Source organism: Hyalella azteca, unplaced genomic scaffold (assembly GCF_000764305.2).
Source record: "Hyalella azteca isolate HAZT.00-mixed unplaced genomic scaffold, Hazt_2.0.2 contig17497, whole genome shotgun sequence".
Classification (NCBI taxonomy): Eukaryota; Metazoa; Arthropoda; class Malacostraca; order Amphipoda; family Hyalellidae; genus Hyalella; species Hyalella azteca.
Window position 1 is genome coordinate 349435 of NW_025947279.1, and position 18338 is coordinate 367772.

Sequence of the window (18338 nt, forward strand, 5' to 3'; positions counted from 1 at the left end):
TACCCTACTAGTTCGGTTAGGTTAATTGCAATAAAGTTGCAATGACATGTTTTGAAAATGTTTTATTGTCATTAAATGTTTTTGAGTAAATCCCAATAGCAGAACAATAAATATTTAGAGATTTCCAATAATTTTGGCCACTGTAGCGGCTAATGTAGCGGCGCTACATTTTACTGTAGCGGTTGCAGTAGCGCTTGCTACAATCTAGTGGGTATAGCGGTAGCGGTAGCGCCGCTACATTTCAAAGTAGCGTTGCCCAGCTCTGATGATCACATAACAGTATATATAGCAAAATTTTGTACACCTCTGGGTCAGTCAATATTACACTTAAAACATAATTTATTATTATTTATATATTGCCCCTGTTTTAGGCCCTGCTAATATTCATTCAAATTTTCTTTCTTCTCCAGGTTAAAATGCTTGCCAAAACTCCTATCGTGATCGCTGGGATATATCTTTTCATTCTCCGTGAGTAGAAACGTTTTTAACCCCTAATCTATGCGTTGATGTTTAGATGAAATTTTATTTCTTGATCTTAATTCTGATAGTCAAAGACTTTCCAAGGAGACCTGACATTTTTTTTTTTTTGATAGAAAACATCAGTAAGAAGAGAATAGTTGGAAATTTTATTATTATTATCATTATTATTATTATTATTATTATTATTATTATTATTATTATTAATAATAATAATATTAATAATAATATTAATATTATTATTATTATTAATTATTATTAATTATTAAATTAGAGAATAGTTGGAATGAAGCACTCCTTACATTGCGGCTGTTCCCACAAAATAGTTTGCAATTTTATTTTGCCTCCTTCACTCCAAAGTTTATCCGCGTATTATTGCTGTTGCTCCCTACCAAAAGATAATTATCCTGCATCTTCTTGCAAATGCATCGACGCTAAAACGGCCACGACTGAATTAAATAATAGGACAACAAACATTATTCGTATTTTCCTAGTACGATAATTTTGTCTAGGAGATTAATGTTACTATCGCTAATACCTCGCCCAAATTTTTATGTTAAAAATTGTTGTCGTAAATGTTGAATAAATTTTATTCTTATTTCATAGTGATATTGCTGCATAAATGAATTGTTAATGTTTTTATTAGTACTAAAACAAAGTCACTACGCAAGAATTTTTTTTATTTGCAGCAAGCGAAGCAGCCGTCGATCCGCTGTGTGCCAAGTACGGCAGCAACCACACGACTTGCATCCCGGCCAAGAACTGCCCCGCTGATGCCAATGGAGGACCATGCGCAGTTACGGAGGCTGACAAGGCTTTTATCGTTAAATATCATAACGAATACCGACAAAAGGTAGGGCATAAATTTTTATGACCTATATACCAAGTAACCAGATTTGCATTAACTGTGTGTTGAAATAGAAACTCGTTGTTAATGAGATTTTCACTTAATTCAGTCCCGTCAGAGGGGGTAAGGTGCAGCATATTGGCCCAAAGTTAGAAAAGGTTCTGGTGTCTTGTGCGATCTTTTGAATTTCATCCAGAGGTGCTACTCAACCAGTGATGCATAAACAAGGACGATAACTCATTACATGATCACACTACGGCACAACAAACTTTTTCTTACCATGAACCGATGTTAAACTTAAGGGTCAATCTACCTCAGCTGACGATGGCCAATTGTCATGCGAGGAAACTACAGGAATAAATTGTTAAAAGGCAACGAGGCAATTAATAGAAACACGGAATCACAATTTAGTTTTTAGCTGATATTTTCATGTAGAAGGATTATATTTTAACATGAAAGTTTTATATCAATCTGTCAATTATTGAGTATTTAGTTACTTCTTGCGAGCCAATGACACAGGCTGCATTTTATGGTGTGCTCTTGGTCGCAAATTTCAAATATAGCTATGTTACCACTTACTCCTTTCTGCTATTGTCAGAAACGAATTAAATGTTCGCGTCACTTGATTTCATTGATACCCCCAAATAGATAAGTTACCTATTAAATTTTTGATGTTCTAGCAGCTGATCATAACAACGCAGCTAGGGTGGTGAAACGCTGTGTGACCGATCGAAGCGAATATTTAGTTTAGATTACTTTTGTAAGAATATATTTTCTTAACTAGTTTAATTTCATCGATTCATCAATTGCCAATAATAATGAATATGTAATATGTGAGGTTAGTAATTATTTCATCAGTCTTGCTTGCTGAAGTTCTTCAGTTACAATTAATTCTTCACAATGACTCACATCTGCCTATCTTTGGGCCCGGTTCACAGTATTATCTAGCGTTAAAAATTTAACAGACTGTTATTATGCCATAAAAAATAAGAAGGGAAGGATCAACAACTGTCAGTTGCAGACATTGTCTCTTACGCTCGCATGACTCGGATGATAAATTGACACCTCCCCGTTTGATAATATATATATAAAGGACCACGCATGATACCACTGGACGTGTATGTGGTTAGAAGCCGCTGCTGAGCTCCCAATGTTTGTTTCTCTTGCTTGCAAACGACCATTTCACCATGAAAAGTAAAATTGCGCATTTTTATTTAAATAAGGTGATTTAATACAATAATTCAAACGATATTTCTTTAGTGATTAAGCATTATATATAAAAAATTGCTACTTATGTTATGTTTCTGTGTAAACGTCATGCAAGAGCATCTTTTCAATGCAAATCTTTATAATTGACATAATTGGTAATCAATTGCACAATTCTCAATTTTTGGGATTCTATTGTTATTCACAAATTCAACCACCTCAGTTTTATGTTGTCTAATCTCATCACCACCTATCATCGTTGAAAAAAAGCAGTAAATCAATGCCAGATATTAAACTAGCTATGTTTTTTCATTTTTAATTTCGTCCCACTAGCATCTTGTGGCGTCATTTTTAGCGCATTTTCTCATTTATGGAAAAAATGCACTATTGTGCTCGCCATGTCCGTCTGTCTGTCTGTCTGTCCGTCCTTCTGTCCGTGACCTCAAGTTTTCGTCGACGAGAAAATGCGCTCTCTGTCACTCACTGCAGTGAGTACTGATCGAGTTATATTTTTTTCAGATTTCGAGGGGACAAGAGACTCGAGGGTCTCCTGGTCCGCAGCCTGCTGGCACAAATCTCCGCGAGTTGACCTGGAATGACGACCTCGCACGAACTGCGCAGGTCGGAAACTCTCGAAAGATATTTAGTGAAACTCTCAATATATTCTAATAAATCATTTGTCGAACACATCAATGATTTTATATGGTAAACTGTTTAAAATCTAGAATGATGAGGATGGTTGACTGCGACCACTCTCATGAAAATTATTTTTCGTGCACGGTTACGTTTTTCATGGTACTTGTGATTATCGTTTAAACGAAACCAAAAGAATCTGTGTCACGTTATACTCAAAATTCCAACTCCGATAACTAAATGAATTCGCTCCAATTAGAACTAAATTAAGCAGGCACCAATTTTTTCTTGATTGGTTGAACTTTAAATTGTTTTTATCGCCAATTGAAAAACGCAGCTCTTCCAATATTTGTTAATATCTTCGATGCAAGAATCCAATTCCTTCCATGTAATTGTATAAAATGCAAATAATTTGTTATATTCTTGTAACAAGTTCTTCTTCTTGACACGCAAGAAGTAAGCCTGTGCTTTCAAACATTCTGATTGATAACATCTAGTCCTTGCGTTAAAAACCCGCCGGTCTACTCGACGGATTCTAATAGAGGAATAAAGTCGTCTAATCGGATTGAAGTCCGACGAATTTTTAATCCGTCATTTTAATCCGTCTTTCCATATCCGTGTCTCCAATTCTATTGTAGCGCTGGGCCGAGCAGCCTGTCCTAGGGCACGACTGCCAGTCTGAACTCGTCGGTTATTCTTCAGTGACTCGCTGCAGTCGCATCCCGAGGTACGACTCCGTTGGCCAGAATTTATACCTCAGCGGATCCAGTGCAAAGATCACGGTAAGAAATATTATATGTTGGCCTTTATGGATGAAAAAATCAAATGTTATTTGTTCGTATTTCATGCCACTCTGTGTCGTTTCTACATTGTTGAACATATAGACACTTAGAGAATTAAACACAATGCCAAAATCGAGAACAATAGCAGAAAAAATGTGTCATTTTGTCGTCGGTTTCGCTCATTTGATTTTTACAAATTATATCTACTATTACCTCGGCAGTCAGCGAATTGGAAAGCAGCCATTGATAGCTGGATCGATGAGGTCAAGGATGTGGTTAGCACCGACATGACTAGCAACGGAGGCGTCATTGGTCACTACACGCAGGTGACTGCACACTGAAATTGGATGGCATTAACTATAAAATCTGTCTTAACAATATTTGCGGTGTAGAAAAATCTCATAAATACGGTATTTGTCCCGATGAAGCAACACGACATATTATCTACGTTGCATCCTGTATGATCTGTTGAGTTACTCTTGGATGTGAAAAAGCTTTCATTTTTAGTCATTTGTCGAATTCTGTACTTATTGAAGGAGTCAAATATTATTGCAAATAAGGCTCTGCTGGCGAAGAAACGAACGTGGACACAACAATTAATTTTCTTGTACAAATGTCTCTAGATTGTAACTGATAACAAAACATGTAATTTTTACTTGGACTGCAGGTTGTATGGTCCGAGACTCGGGAAGTTGGCTGTGGTGTCTTCAGCAGTAATAAAAAGTGTACCTGGGCCGGTTGGAATAATATGAACTGCGTTAAGTACATCTGCAATTACGGGCCCGCCGGCAACATGTACATAAATGGCATCCCGCAGCCGCCATACAGCAGCAAAAAAAGATGCAAGAAGCTATCTAGAAAATACACGGGCCTCTGCGCCGAGTGATGCGAAATTCAACGAATTCCAATAGTTTTCGAAGCTGGTGATTTAATTTAAAGCTCCTTTTCGATATTGAACACAATATATATACATTTTTACATATTCCTGTCAATTCTTGAAAGAAAACGAACGGCCAGATTTCAGAATCAGAATCCTTTTTAAGCCAATGTCGAGCTTCACTTGAGATAATATTTAGTTTCTCTATTATTGATATTTCTTTTCCCTGACTGTGTTCATTTGACCTTGCAAGACCTTTCTGAGACCTGAATTTAATGCAATTAGTTGAATTAATTTATGCACGGTTTATAATTATCATCATCTCTCAATCTCTAGAAATCATATGAAAAGAAAACAGTTAGACTGATCGAATGACAATAATTGTATAATCCTTTTTTAGGCAAGAATTTATCAAAATTATTGTCTCTACTGCCGCTAAGTTTAACATAGGGCCAGCTGCGGACCATTTAAAGCTTTAGAGCGCAACTTTTATCTAGTTGAGGACCAATTGAATACGCGTGTCATGCAGGGGTCATTCGATTTCTGTATTCCCAGACAATACAACTTCTGTGAGGAAACCGGAAAAAAACATACAGTATGTATTTACACAATACAAGTATTTGATCATTCAGCGCTATTTTCTTAATAAGCATAAACATTTCAAATATGTACAAAGACATTTAAATATACAGTCATATCTTCGAACGCGAATGTTGAGCTTACCTAAAATTGGTTCCTCCTCTTAACTTAGTAGTTGATTCAACAGACTACAGACAATAAATAAAACCGATAATAGGCAGAACCTCGTAAAACCAAGACACCAAATTTAAACAAATGTTGCGTTCACAACAGAGCCAATGTTGTTTGTGATAAATATTCACGTGTTGAATGTTTTGTTCGTTTAACTTGAACGTGTCTTTCAATTATTAATCCTACAATCCTATAGAAAAAATATTAATCCTAAGACCGTTTCACTTATAAATCATAATCATTACCCAAGAATAATTTCGAATATATAAAGAAAAAATTTTCATGGATTTTGCACTGTTATATTTATAATTTAGTCTCGAGTCATGTTTTTACTTTGAATTGCACTGAGAAGTGAACGAATCAAAGTCATTAAAACTAAATCACCCTCTAAAAGAATTTTTTATATTTTGAACTCGTAAGTTTGAATTGTCTTTTCTCATATTTAGATAGACAGGCATCTATTTCCACTTTTTACTCTGTTTTCCATGCAAGACACTAATTTAATCAATTAGCGACAAAAATATACGATTGTGAACAAAACATTTCAAAATTTTGTCTTTAAAGCTCGTTTCTTGCTCATAATCGTGGAATTACATTTCTATTTACCGTACTAGAGAACCCACTTTTGTAAAAACACACATTTTTATTCAAGTTCAAAATTGAGAGCAATGTCAGGTATTTTCTCTCGTATGTCTTTTCCCGCAACACGCTTCCCAAGAAGACAATATCTCCATCCCTAACAACACAACTTCTCAACGGATAAAGATATTAATCCTACATGGATGTGTGCCAATTATTATGCGTCATTGTATTTTTAGTAGCAATAGCTCTACGTGAATTAATAGTTCATATTGTTATTGTATGCGGAGTATCGCCACCACGAACTCCGACCGTGACACAAAAACCGATACTTTAGGGAAAGTAAACGAATCACAGTCCGGATGTTAGGGTCTCCTACCCAATTTATCTACGTATACTTAAAAACATAAAAACGTTAAAAATTGATCAACGTATACTTAAACTAAAAAGTAAAGAAAACTCCACAAAATTCATTCAATAAGTATAGAAAACGTTTCGGAGTCCAGCTCTATTGTCAGTTTAAAAATTACAGAATATAGGTAAACCAGAAATTATTACAGTCAAGATTACAAAAAAAAGTAAACGTAAAACCTATCTATTTACTATTTCAAGTGGGTAGGAGCTAAAAAGCTGACTGAAAATTAGGCCTCTGATTAAGAATATGCAATTATTCTGAAATGCGTTAATCGGAAACACCGGAAGGGGAACCTGAAACCGTGAAGTCACTACCAGAAATTGGAACATCGCACTGCTCATCGTGAGTGCGCATAGCCGAATGAGGGGGGCGCGATAGTAAGTGACCAGTTCTACAACTCCAGCCCTTATGCTCTGCGACACTAGAATAAAAAATTGTGAGACGTCATCCCGACATATGTAGTTGCACAACTGTATTTATATACTAGGGACGCTCGCATGTGAATAGGGAGGATATCTTTGTACCTAAAAAACGATTGTAAAATAATTGTTGACTTATAAAGCACAAAAATTAACATTTGGGAAGTACTTTGAGCACAAAAGTTTCAGCTCCTTTGACATACAGTTTCGGATACAGGGCCGAAGTATGAAAGAGAGCAATAAACAACATTCCTACTGTCGTACTCGGGAGCGACCTCATTTTACCGCTCGGACATGAATTTCTTTACTCTGGTAAACATCAGATTAGTCGGCAATCCATTAAGCGAGAAGATATGAATTCGAATTCAGCGTGCAGAGCATGGAGAGTAGAACAAATACGAAAGCTCCGATATAAAAGTGTTTTATGCTAATAAATCTTAAATCGAAAAAAAAAACAAAAGCTGGAAAAGCTGGTTCTGAGACTTGTGAAAGTCGATTTTTGGGACACAGAAGTTTGTAAGTGGCCATTAAATTTAGACAGAATTATTGCAATCGTGGAAGGACGGGCTATTGTTAGATTCAATCTCCATGTTAAATTTGATGGATTTATGTTACAAAATTAGGTAATCGAAGAAGAGTTTGCCGTAAGAGGGATGCTTAAAAATTAAAAAAGTGTCATCAACGTATCTGTTGTAGAATATTGGCTTAACATCAAGAGGGCAATTATTGGACAGCCAAAAAACCTCGTGAAAACACATAAAAATATTCGCAAAAGTTGAGCCGAGCGGAAGACCCATGTAAAACTTCTCAGCACATATGAAAAAAGTTTCTGAACAGATAATTCCAAAAGAGGTTTAAGAAAATTACGTTACAAATCTATAACGAAGTCATTTGCATACGTCCTTGAACGGAGAATTCAAGCAGATTTCAGTGGTATCTTCATGAAACCATTGAAAATTGTGTTTCAATTTTAATGTTTGCGATTTGCACATTTTGCAATCATTTTATAATTTTAAACTGAGGCCTAGTTTAAATTCAGCTTTTAGCTCTTACCAACTTGAAATTTTAAATAGATAGGCTTTGCCGTATAGGTTTTTTTCGGAATCCTGACTGTCCTAATTAGTGATTTTCATGTGTTCGGGAATTTTCGACCTGACGATGGAGCACAATCTGATATATTTGGAGCAAAACGTTTATAGCACAAACGTTTTCTATAAAGATAGTATGAATTTTCGTGGAGTTTTCTCTGATTTTACTTTTCGAAGAATTTATACAATTAACTTAGAAATTGTTTCCATTTTCATTTTGATAAGACTGAAGTTTATAAATTTGGTAGAGAACCATACACTAGCCGGCCGTTGACCTTAAGTCGGCTTATGCCTCTTGTGTCACGATCTGACATTCAAAAACTAAGTTGAACTACTTGACCGTTGTAAGTTGGTATTTTATTTACGTGCAGATCGTTGGGTGATGGAATGAAGTTCATGTGGAGTGCGACTGCGTGTAGTCAGAGTGAACCAGACCAGAAATCTTGTTGGATCGCTCCTCGCAATTGATGAAAAAGTTATCAACGTAATCTAATTCCTCAAATTGCAAAAATACCTAATTTTTATACTAAATTAGGCTATTTCTAGTTTTCATTCCTCTTAACATTAGTTGTCATTGGATGCAGAGAAAATACTTTGTTTTCTTCTATAAGTTCTATAGCAAAGGCACTACTTTCAATTGCTCCGCGATCATTGGCTAAAGAAGTAGCAGTGCTGCAATTGACGACTATTTGGTGATTGACGAGTGTAGTATTGGTGCTGGTAAACATTAGGGAGAATAAATGGTACATTCCTAATAAATGGTACGTTTATATCGTTCAGTTTAACGTAATTAGATTGCAGAACGCGTTGCAGGCCATTTGTCATCAACATGCCATTTTTAGAGCTTTCATGCCTAGGTGAAGAAGTGATTTATACTCTTCAAGTAAATATAGTTATTAGGCAGTCTGAGGTGAGTAGTTCTAGATATGGAATAGTATAAAAAAATTTGTCAGTCCTCTACGTACGTTAAGAATGTCATACTTCGTTTTGACATTTCAAAATTTATTTGAAGAATATCCCACGTATAAACTACAAACTAGGTACATGAATTTAGACAAATAAGGGCATCTGGAAAGTAACTCGTGGAAAACCTGAGTTTAGTTATTCCTGCGTTAACACGCATACGAAATAGTGTATTTTTTGAAAAGTGAAAAGAGCTAGTCCATCCCAGCTTGACACAAGTTTGCTATGCTGTCTTCTCATCGCTCATAGTATTTTTTTCTTGCAGTTTTTTTTGTAAGCGTATGACGAAATCCTATAACTTCTACTCGTGAATACAAGATCTTGCTTTTGATTCATGGATAAACCAGAGAAAATAAAAAAGACCACTTCAATCCCGACGCGAATTCCGAGCGTCAAAACTCCAACCTCAAAGGCGTGTCATAGTTCCTTGGCCGCCGAGGTGGGAGAGGAGGCATGCGCAGCTGCGAGGCGGCGAAGATGTACTATGTCAGTTGATCGTTCTCTTTTCATCCGACCCCATGAACGACCATCGTCGCTGGCTCTGAAGTCCAAGAAAGCGTCTTCGTCTCTGGTAGTGTCTATTGGTAGTCCTTCGTTAGCTCTGCCATCTCGACCTTCGTCTCGCATCCCTTTGTCCAATGTGTCGTCTCCTCTAACACCATCCCTCGAATGGCATTACTCTTCTACCGAAGAACAGTCATCAAGCCGGTCTCCTGAAAAGCGGACACTTTCGTCGACGAGTGTCGAATGGCTTCCTTTTCTCTTGTCAGAAGGAAAATCGAGCTCGGATTCTCCGGGGGTTGATTGGCCGTCGACTACTTCTCAGTCGGGAGGAAGGGGATCTTCGCAAGCGATCTCATCTGGCGATGAGGTAGCTCCAACAATTAAGTCTGTGGAGGAAAACCGTCAATCAATAGCTCCTGAAAGTTTAAAAAGCCCAAATCTTACAGCATTGCTCGAAAAACCTGTAAGTGTGGTACCTGATGAGGTTTTAACATCAAACGAACAAGAAGACGCTCCTCTAGATCATGATGAAGTTGCCACTCAGCCGTCTTCCCAAGATGCCAAAGAGTTGTTTCGTACTGTTGAAGAGATTAGATCCGAATCGGAGTCGGAAGAAGGTGGTTCTAGACGCCAGTTGAAAGAGCGAGATGAAACTGCGTTACGCCAAAGCATATTTCGCGCTCTCGTTTTACTTCCTAGTGCAGCCGCATCAGTTGTTACTGGCAACAGGTCTTCGGAAAATATTTTACCGGCAGTTGATTCTCCAAGGCTAGTCACCATTCCAACAGAGTCATCCGCCCCAATTTCCAGCGATTCTACTTCGCCTAGAGATGGAGCTACGTCTTCTTCCCGAACTGAAAGTCCTCATGTCAGCGACGTTGACCAGGTCTCAACACGGAGAGAGAATGTGCATCCAGCTTACGAAACTATTCATCCCAGCACCAGAGCTCCTTTCGCCGCATCTTTTATCGGTAGCAAAAGTAAATTAAGGAGCTTAGTTGATATTTATGTAGACATGGCGGACGAAAATCCTCCAGCCAATTTGTGGGAATTCTATTTCATGGTGAAAGAGTGTAGATTGGAGAAAATTGAACACTTCACACCTGAAGAAACTAGAGATGTCCTCATTCTCTTCAGCTTTTGTCTGCTCTACAATCTGTTCATGTTGAAAAGCAGAAAAGAGATTCTCATATCGGACAAGGAATTGTCAAATATGTCTAACCATATATCTAAGATCAACAAGCGTCTCTTTAAATTCAGAAGAAGCCAAGCAATTAAAGCAGAAGACCGTAAAAGGAATATTCGAATTACTAGTTGCATCAACGAGCTGTTAACGTTCTTAAAAGGTCGTCAGCCATGTTATGATCACCTGAGAGATGTGATGGTAAGAGGAAGTTTTCGATGTATCCCAGCTAAGGCTCATGACACGCACTCTAATATTTGTCGCCAGGGAACCTTTTATATTCGCACTCTATTCAAATATTATGGGTCCATAATGTGCATTCATGGATATCATTCATTTTTCATTAGTCAGTGGGTCAATCAAACACTCGTCTCATTTTTTATAGATGCATGTCATAATATTGTAAAACTACTTTGATTTGTGAAATTGTTTATCTACATCATTCTAAATTCGCTTGAAGGTTCGAATGCTTGAATTGGTCGGTTGTAATCCTTAATATTCATCAGTATTGACTATTTCCTTGCCCTCGTTTCCATTTCAGACTCCGGAACTGACCAGAGACGATGAAAAGCCTCAAAAAGGATTCTTCTATCACTCAGCTTTGTTCAGACAATTTCCTCAAAACGACTTGTGTTTCTTGTACAAGCTGCACCGTATAATGTCAGAAAGCCGCTCCATCAATAATATTGTCGAACTCGGACTCAAGCTTATCTTGAATGAGAAAGGAAAGAAAAAAGTTGCAACAACAGAACCTGACGATGACCCTTTTCATTGTATGACGTTTCATGACCTCTCACGAGAAGTAATCGATATTTATCTACACGCCCTGCGCGCCTCGATGTTGCTGAGTGTTGGCGAGGACCTTTTCCTGAGCGATCAGTTAACGTTCGAGTCAAGAGAGCTTTGTCACGTTCTTGATGTCGCGACTGAAGCATTGGTCACCAACATTTACGGTAATGAAAATTTTTTCTTCGCCGTCATGAGGCGACACGAGACAATTCGAAATTTCTGCATTAACGTCTTCAGTTTCAAACGCGAAAATGTCTTTTCGAATTCTCGACCAATATCTAACCTCTGGCAAAAGCTGTTGTCATTCAGTTCCCCGAATGATCTGAAGCGGGCGGTTTTGAATCAGCTCTGCTGTATTTGCCATAGTGAAAACGCGGTAGCTGAAAACGCTTTCACTATTTTCGATAACTGTGAACACATTATCTGCAACAACTGCCGGGATTTCCTTATAAGAGGGTAAGATCAGCTAATGCTGAAGTAATGAGAAACCTAGACTCCATAAAGAATTTAATTTTACGACATTGAACCAAATTATTGACACTTGTCTGTGGTTGCTAATCTGTTAACATTCCAACAGCAATGAGTGTCCGGCTTGCAAGGTGCACGTGACTTCCTACACCACCTTCTCGGCCTACAGGCGCTATTATCATGCGCGTTTGCAACCATCAATGTACGAAAAAACAGCGAACAATGTACTGCAGTTTCAATTTAAGAGAAAAGATGGTAAAACGGTGAAACCTGTTCGTCCTCGCAGGTACGAAGATGAAAGAGCCGAGGAAGGCCTTATTGGTAGAGTTCGTATCGATCCGCTACTGCGGCGAAATTGGCAGGAGGCAGTGAGGTTGCCACGGCGCATTGGACCCAGGACTCCTCCTGAGGGCTCTCAGTCGCCGCCTGATGCCCGTCGAGGCTCTCAGTCGCCGCCCGCTGCCCGTCGAGATTCTCAGTTGCCGCCCGCTGCCCGCCGAGATTCTCAGTCGCCGCCCGCTGCCCGTCGAGGCTCTCAGTCGCCGCCATCGCCGCCTGCTGCCCGTCGAGGCTCTCAGTCGCCGCCTGCTGCCCGTCGAGGCTCTCAGTCGCCGCCTGCTGCCCGTCGAGGCTCTCAGTCGCCACCTGCTGCCCGTCGGTCTACATCTCCTTCATGCCCCACAAGTCCCGCTCGTAAGATCGAAAAATTGTTGCCAGCCACACCTCCAAGTCGGCAAGCACTTATCTCTTCTCTCGCCTCTCCTGCTCATCGTCCTAAAGTCAATTCAAAGCTGGAGCCACTGTCGGGTGCAAAAATAAAAGTACTGTCGACGTTCGGTTTTTCTAGACGGATATCTCCTGTGTCCCGTAGACGCCGGATAAGTAGAATAGACGAAGATGAAGATGTGTCGTCACGCCGAACTCTGTCCGGGGTTCCTAATACTGAGACTTCCGCATCATTACAAGCTGAGGCTCGGCCATGTGGAAGACGTGGAGCTACTGAACAACCTACTGTCCGTTCAATACAAGGTTCGAATTCCGACCGATTTGACCCGTCTGTGTCGACTGAAATGCCAATTTTAGCGACATTAAACCAACACCAACCGAATGCTGAAGGAGTGGGTGCGGGTGCTGGAGCAGCGGGTGCGGATGCAGGAGAGGGAGGTACTGGAGGAGCGGATGCAGGTGCAGGAGGTACTGCTGAAGAGGGAGGTGCTGGAGGAGCGGGTGCAGGTGCAGGAGAGAGAGGAGCGGGTGCAGGAGGGGGAGGTGCTGGAGGAGCGGATGCAGGTGCTGGAGGAGCAGGTCCAGAAGAGGAAGGTGCTGGAGGAGGGGATGCAGGTGCTGGAGAGGGAGGGGCGGGTGCAGGAGAGGGAGGGGCGGGTGCAGGAGAGGGAGGGGCGGGTGCAGGAGAGGGAGGGGCGGGTGCAGGAGAGGGAGGGGCGGGTGCAGGAGAGGGAGGAGCGAATGATGGTGGCGCTGAAGGAGCAGGTGGAGGTCCAGTGGAGAATCCAAATGCGAACGTCTATCTGGGCCCATTACTCGACATGCTCGAACCCGCGAACAGAGTAGCCCGCCGTCGCATGCCGGACGCAACGCGACCGCGGCACCTGTTGTTGCTGGATCTCTTGCATGGCAACGGGCCAAGTCTTCTGCGCTACCATCGTCCGGACCGCGTCTTGCGACGCCAGTACGACGCAACACGCAGGTGAAGTCAATGCATCGTGCGTCTGCAATGTTTTTGACGCGTACTCTCAACTTCGCGATGGCGAGATGACTGACTGTTGTCATAGTATATTGGGTTTTCGTTTCTATTGAGTTTGTTCGTGTTTCTTATTGTTGTTCTTAGCAGTTGCTTTGGTTTAGTTTACCTTTTATTAGAATTTTCATTGCTCTTGTAATGTAAAAAGTGTTCCAAAGTTTCTTAAACGCACCATCATCAACGAATTGTAATAGTATTAACAATTTTGCAGTTTGACAATCTCTATTTTTTGAATGCCCAATAAAATACAATCTTATGATGTTTGTACAAATAACTTCTAACTTGACAGTATTTCCGCTCTAATGTTTAATATTATGCACGCCAACAAGCATTATTCACTTTTGCCTGAATGTTTTAAACTTTTGAGAACGTTAATAAATTTTGGATTTAATCTTGGTTTGTCTGAGTCCCGAAGAAAATCTTTAGCCATTAAATAACCGATATATAATGAAATACCTGGGTCCTCGTACGTCACGACTGTCCCCCGAAATTTTATTTCGAGCATCATCCGCTACTAACAAGCTGAGTGCTGTCCGCTAATAGCAAGCTTAGTGCTGATTCACTGCAGTACAAGTATTATGTGACGGCACTGAGCAGTTTCGCCTCGGACATTTACGGATGGAAAGAGTAATTCATTAGCATTGCACATGCACCAATTCTGCGATTAAATAGCAGCATAGCAACTAGTGATTGTCTGTGGCACGTTTTTTTTTTTTTTGTTTCGTATCTAATATGAACCTTCGTGGCAAATGATTATGTAGTTTTCGGAGAAGTTGGAATTTTATTGTCCTGTATATTGCATTTTCGGACCCCTGGTGTCGGAGCAATATTAGGCAGTTTACAACGACTTTTGAAAAATCATCTTCGATAGCTAGGTGGTATGTATAGAAGGTAAAAACCCTCTTGATAAAAAGCAGAAACGTAAGCGAACTTTCTTTCTTGGAATTGGTGTGCCGTGAGAACTTATGATCGTGAAACGACAACAGAAGTGGCGAGAATTGTTAAGATATGTACTAGCTATTTTTCTCCTTGATCGAATTATGAGCCGGCCTATCGCTAATTAGTTTTTAGGTATTTGTCAACGTCGGTGCGTGTGTTGGAAGGCTGACCCGCAAATGTACAGGGGTGTGTTTTCAGGATAACATTTCTGAAACATTTCCGTGTGGGCCGACGGATGGAATATAAGCATTTATGTTGTAAATCCAAGGAAAGTTCATGGTTTCGCGTGTTCCAAACCCTTCCCACACTCGTTCGACCGATCAAGTTCAGCGTCCTGTTTTAATCTGCCGAGCAATTTCCTCGGAAATCTGAAAACCAGCGAAGATCCGCGATGATTATTCTCATTAATTTCTTGAAAACCTGCGCTCAAAAGGAGAGGCGGGAGGTGAAGCGACAGCAAGGTTCCCTCTGTCCCTGCAACGACGAAAAGCCTGATCACTATTGCGCCAGAACAGTATAAATGTACACTTACTTTCATCGTTTCTTGTGTCTATGTTTCTTATCAAGAGCGAGTTGTCTACAGTCGTTCTATATAACGTTATTATTTGGAATATAATTCAATATATTCATTTCTTCATAATACCCTGTTTCTTACTTGATATTTTCTTGTCTCACACGGGTAAAGAAACTTATTAATTCGATACTGTTCATATGCTTGACGAATACTCGTCCATGCACATAATTTCTACGTATATAAATGACTTATTGTGTCACCATCAACTACGCGAAGGAAAGATGCCATGTCATGATCGTTGCGTAACTAACGACATAGGAAGATACTACAGCAATGTGGAAACTGTGTATTTGAGACAACTTCGGAGTAACTTTTCCAAGAAGCATATAGTTGGCTCCGTCGTGATTTGGTTCGTCTGCAAGACATACGACTTTTTTCACGTCAGTGTTTAGTGCCCATGATGACTGTAGTTGTGTTTTTGGTCGTGTGCGATTCCACCAAAGAAAGTATCTTAGATGTAATCCTTTCGTGGATAATGCGGTCGAGGCAACTAATACTCGTCAGTACAATTTCGAACGCTCGTTTGTAGCTATAAAATAATCAACGTCAAAAAACCGTCCAAACCTGATGAGGCTGCCCACCAATTCAGCAATAAGCATGCAAATAAAACATTCGACTGAAGTTTGTAATTTTCATCCAAGATAAATCGAAAAGAGCTAACCAGTCATTTACAGGAATATAACGACCATCTCGCACCAAACCAGTAGTCGCGGCTGCAGGGCAGATGAACGTATTGTTTAGTGCATAGTAAAATCTGAAGCATAACATATTATGGCACGAAAATTCTGATTCACTAATCGAAAACCATAATGCCTGTCATGGAAAAAACTTAATGCGTCTCGACTCCTGAAAGAAACAAATTTCGAATGTTGATTCATTTTTAAAAAGCTTGTGGGATCCCAATTACCATGAAGCTGTCATGTGCGTAACTGTTGTTGAAAATACTAGAGAAAAGAAACTTTATCTGAACGTGACTGCTACACCTATTATTCAACAGACATGTTTTCAATTTAAGTTTCTATGACTGATATTTAAAGATGAAACGTATAACTGAAACATTGCCGACCCAGACATGATTAATAAATATTCTGTGTCTAATTTGCTCGGTACTACTTCTTCAGCATATTTCAAAATTTAGGCACAGCAACAAACTAATGCATTAATTTCTTAAGTACTTATATCATTAGTCTGCTTAAATCGCAAGTTCACAAGGAATTTAAAAGCAAAGAAAACGCCAAGAAAATTCACCATATCGATATTGAAAACGTTTCGGAGTCCAGCTCCATCATCAGTTCGAAACATAGTTTCAGACGCACTACCAAAATAGGGCAATGTGCAATGAATAATTTTCTTACTATCGCATTCAGTCACAGTTTCAGAAAATTTGTTAGATAAGAAGCGTTTGATTTTACTATACACAATGCACGATGGAAAACCATTAAGCTGAAATATATTACGAATGAAATCGAATTCCAAATGCATATCATGGAAGGTAAAACACACCCTATATCCACGGTATATCAAAGTTTGGAGACTATTCAATTTGAAACGAAACGAGCAGAAGCTAAAGAAGCTCAAACCCAAGCCGGTAAATGCAGGTTTATGTTTATTCTTCGGCATAATTTGCGTCACAAATAACTTTCGTTCCGACCAATTAGCGTACGTGCGCATACGGACACATAATAAACATAATTATTATTGATGCCGCTCCAGATCGAGAAAAATCATTCAGTTTGATGTTTGGATGTTTTTAGTTAAGTTTTTGCTTTCTATAAATGAAATACAATCAACAGCAATGAATTAACCACGTCGCATGACATTATAAACTGTGATCAATTACACGTAATTTTTCATCGCTGCCAATCATGCATTGGACTGGAAAACGATTAGTCGCTTCTTCTCAGTCCATAGAAAGCCTTCTGTAAGATGGCATGAATATAATTATAGTAGACATTCAATCATTTGAGTGTTATAATATTAGGCATAAATACACAATCTGATCATCGAACTTTGAAGTCGTCCAATTAAATAGTGTAAATTAATGATTATTGTTTCATCAGTTCAAATTATTGAAAATATTTCGTCTTTGAACATGGCAGTGATTTGTTATCTCGGTTATCTTAGTTACCTCAAAATTACACATTACATAACACTAATGATTTGTTTTAGCATTCCCAACCACTACCTACCATTTAGCTGTGACCTTCTTCATTGTTCAGTCACAGCTCTTGTAATAACCAATTCTTAGTTGATGTATTTACGTGCAGTACAATGGATGACATTATAGCCTGTGTTATATGTAACAACATTCAATCATTCTCGTCAAAAGTTTTTGATTTAGGCTTGCACGCAGAAATTCGGAGTTGTCAAACACCACATTTGCAGCGTACTTGAAAATAGAATGTATATGTGTATAATTTTGAGTCAAATATATGTTCGAATAATTCAGTCAATTATTTACTTTGCAGTAGACTTTATGAAACCGTATTCGCTCTATGTGCAAGAAAGAGATATCTATATCTACCATCGGTTCTCTTTGAAATCTAGAGAATTGTCTTGATTATAATTGTGTAAATATTTTCAGCGAGCTGCCGTCCGACTTCAAAATCAACTTCTCTAGCAGTTTTATTAGCAGACTTAACCAGTGATATCATTGATATTGATGTGAATTTATCACGCCATACTTTCAGTTATATCCTGCTTTCGTTTTAAATGTCGGGTTTATTTTGTCAAGTGATCCCTGATGTCATTAGTGTTTGCTCATAAGATTGTTATTTTCGAGTCATATTATCATTTTTATTGCTTACGAAATTGCTCACTTTAACGGGCTCTCACAAGAAACCTTTAGGGCCTTGGTTTATCATGTTTTTGGTAGTATTTTCATACTGCGTTTTTAAATAATTATCTGAAATGGACGTGGAATTTTGTCGATGATGCCTCTCAGTTTCCGTGTAATCAAAAGTTGAAATGCATTTCTGCATATTAGCTGAAATTTATACTTTTTCGAAAGTTGTGTGTAAAAATCTTTACACAAGCATGCCCCTGTTCTCTTGTGAATAAACGAACATATATAATGTTCGATG

General features: G+C 39.0%; 2 protein-coding genes across 2 annotated transcripts; both read left to right on the forward strand.

The window, feature by feature from the left end:
• The first annotated feature begins 763 nt into the window (after positions 1–763).
• LOC108664858 (venom allergen 5) lies at positions 764–4897 on the forward strand. The gene is made up of 6 exons (XM_047885297.1): positions 764–788; positions 1167–1330; positions 3050–3151; positions 3802–3945; positions 4167–4271; positions 4613–4897. Exons 1-6 carry the CDS (start codon positions 764–766, stop codon positions 4829–4831), a joined length of 759 nt encoding a protein of 252 aa, XP_047741253.1. The 3' UTR covers positions 4832–4897.
• Positions 4898–9282: 4385 nt separating this feature from the next.
• LOC108664851 lies at positions 9283–13552 on the forward strand. The gene is made up of 4 exons (XM_018151543.2): positions 9283–10924; positions 11265–11968; positions 12090–12912; positions 13097–13552. Exons 1-4 carry the CDS (start codon positions 9371–9373, stop codon positions 13550–13552), a joined length of 3537 nt encoding a protein of 1178 aa, XP_018007032.1. The 5' UTR covers positions 9283–9370.
• The last annotated feature ends 4786 nt before the right edge of the window (positions 13553–18338 follow it).

Bases quoted from the DNA above. Each gene is read 5' to 3' on its own strand.
- LOC108664851 (XM_018151543.2), top strand. From the start codon at position 9,371: ATGGATAAACCAGAGAAAATAAAAAAGACCACTTCAATCCCGACGCGA. The intron at 10,925-11,264 runs GTAAGAGGAAGT...TTTCCATTTCAG, and splicing joins ATCACCTGAGAGATGTGATG to ACTCCGGAACTGACCAGAGA. The intron at 11,969-12,089 runs GTAAGATCAGCT...ACATTCCAACAG, and splicing joins CGGGATTTCCTTATAAGAGG to CAATGAGTGTCCGGCTTGCA.
- LOC108664858 (XM_047885297.1), top strand. From the start codon at position 764: ATGAAGCACTCCTTACATTGCGGCT. The intron at 3,152-3,801 runs GTCGGAAACTCT...ATTCTATTGTAG, and splicing joins ACCTCGCACGAACTGCGCAG to CGCTGGGCCGAGCAGCCTGT. The intron at 3,946-4,166 runs GTAAGAAATATT...TTACCTCGGCAG, and splicing joins GATCCAGTGCAAAGATCACG to TCAGCGAATTGGAAAGCAGC.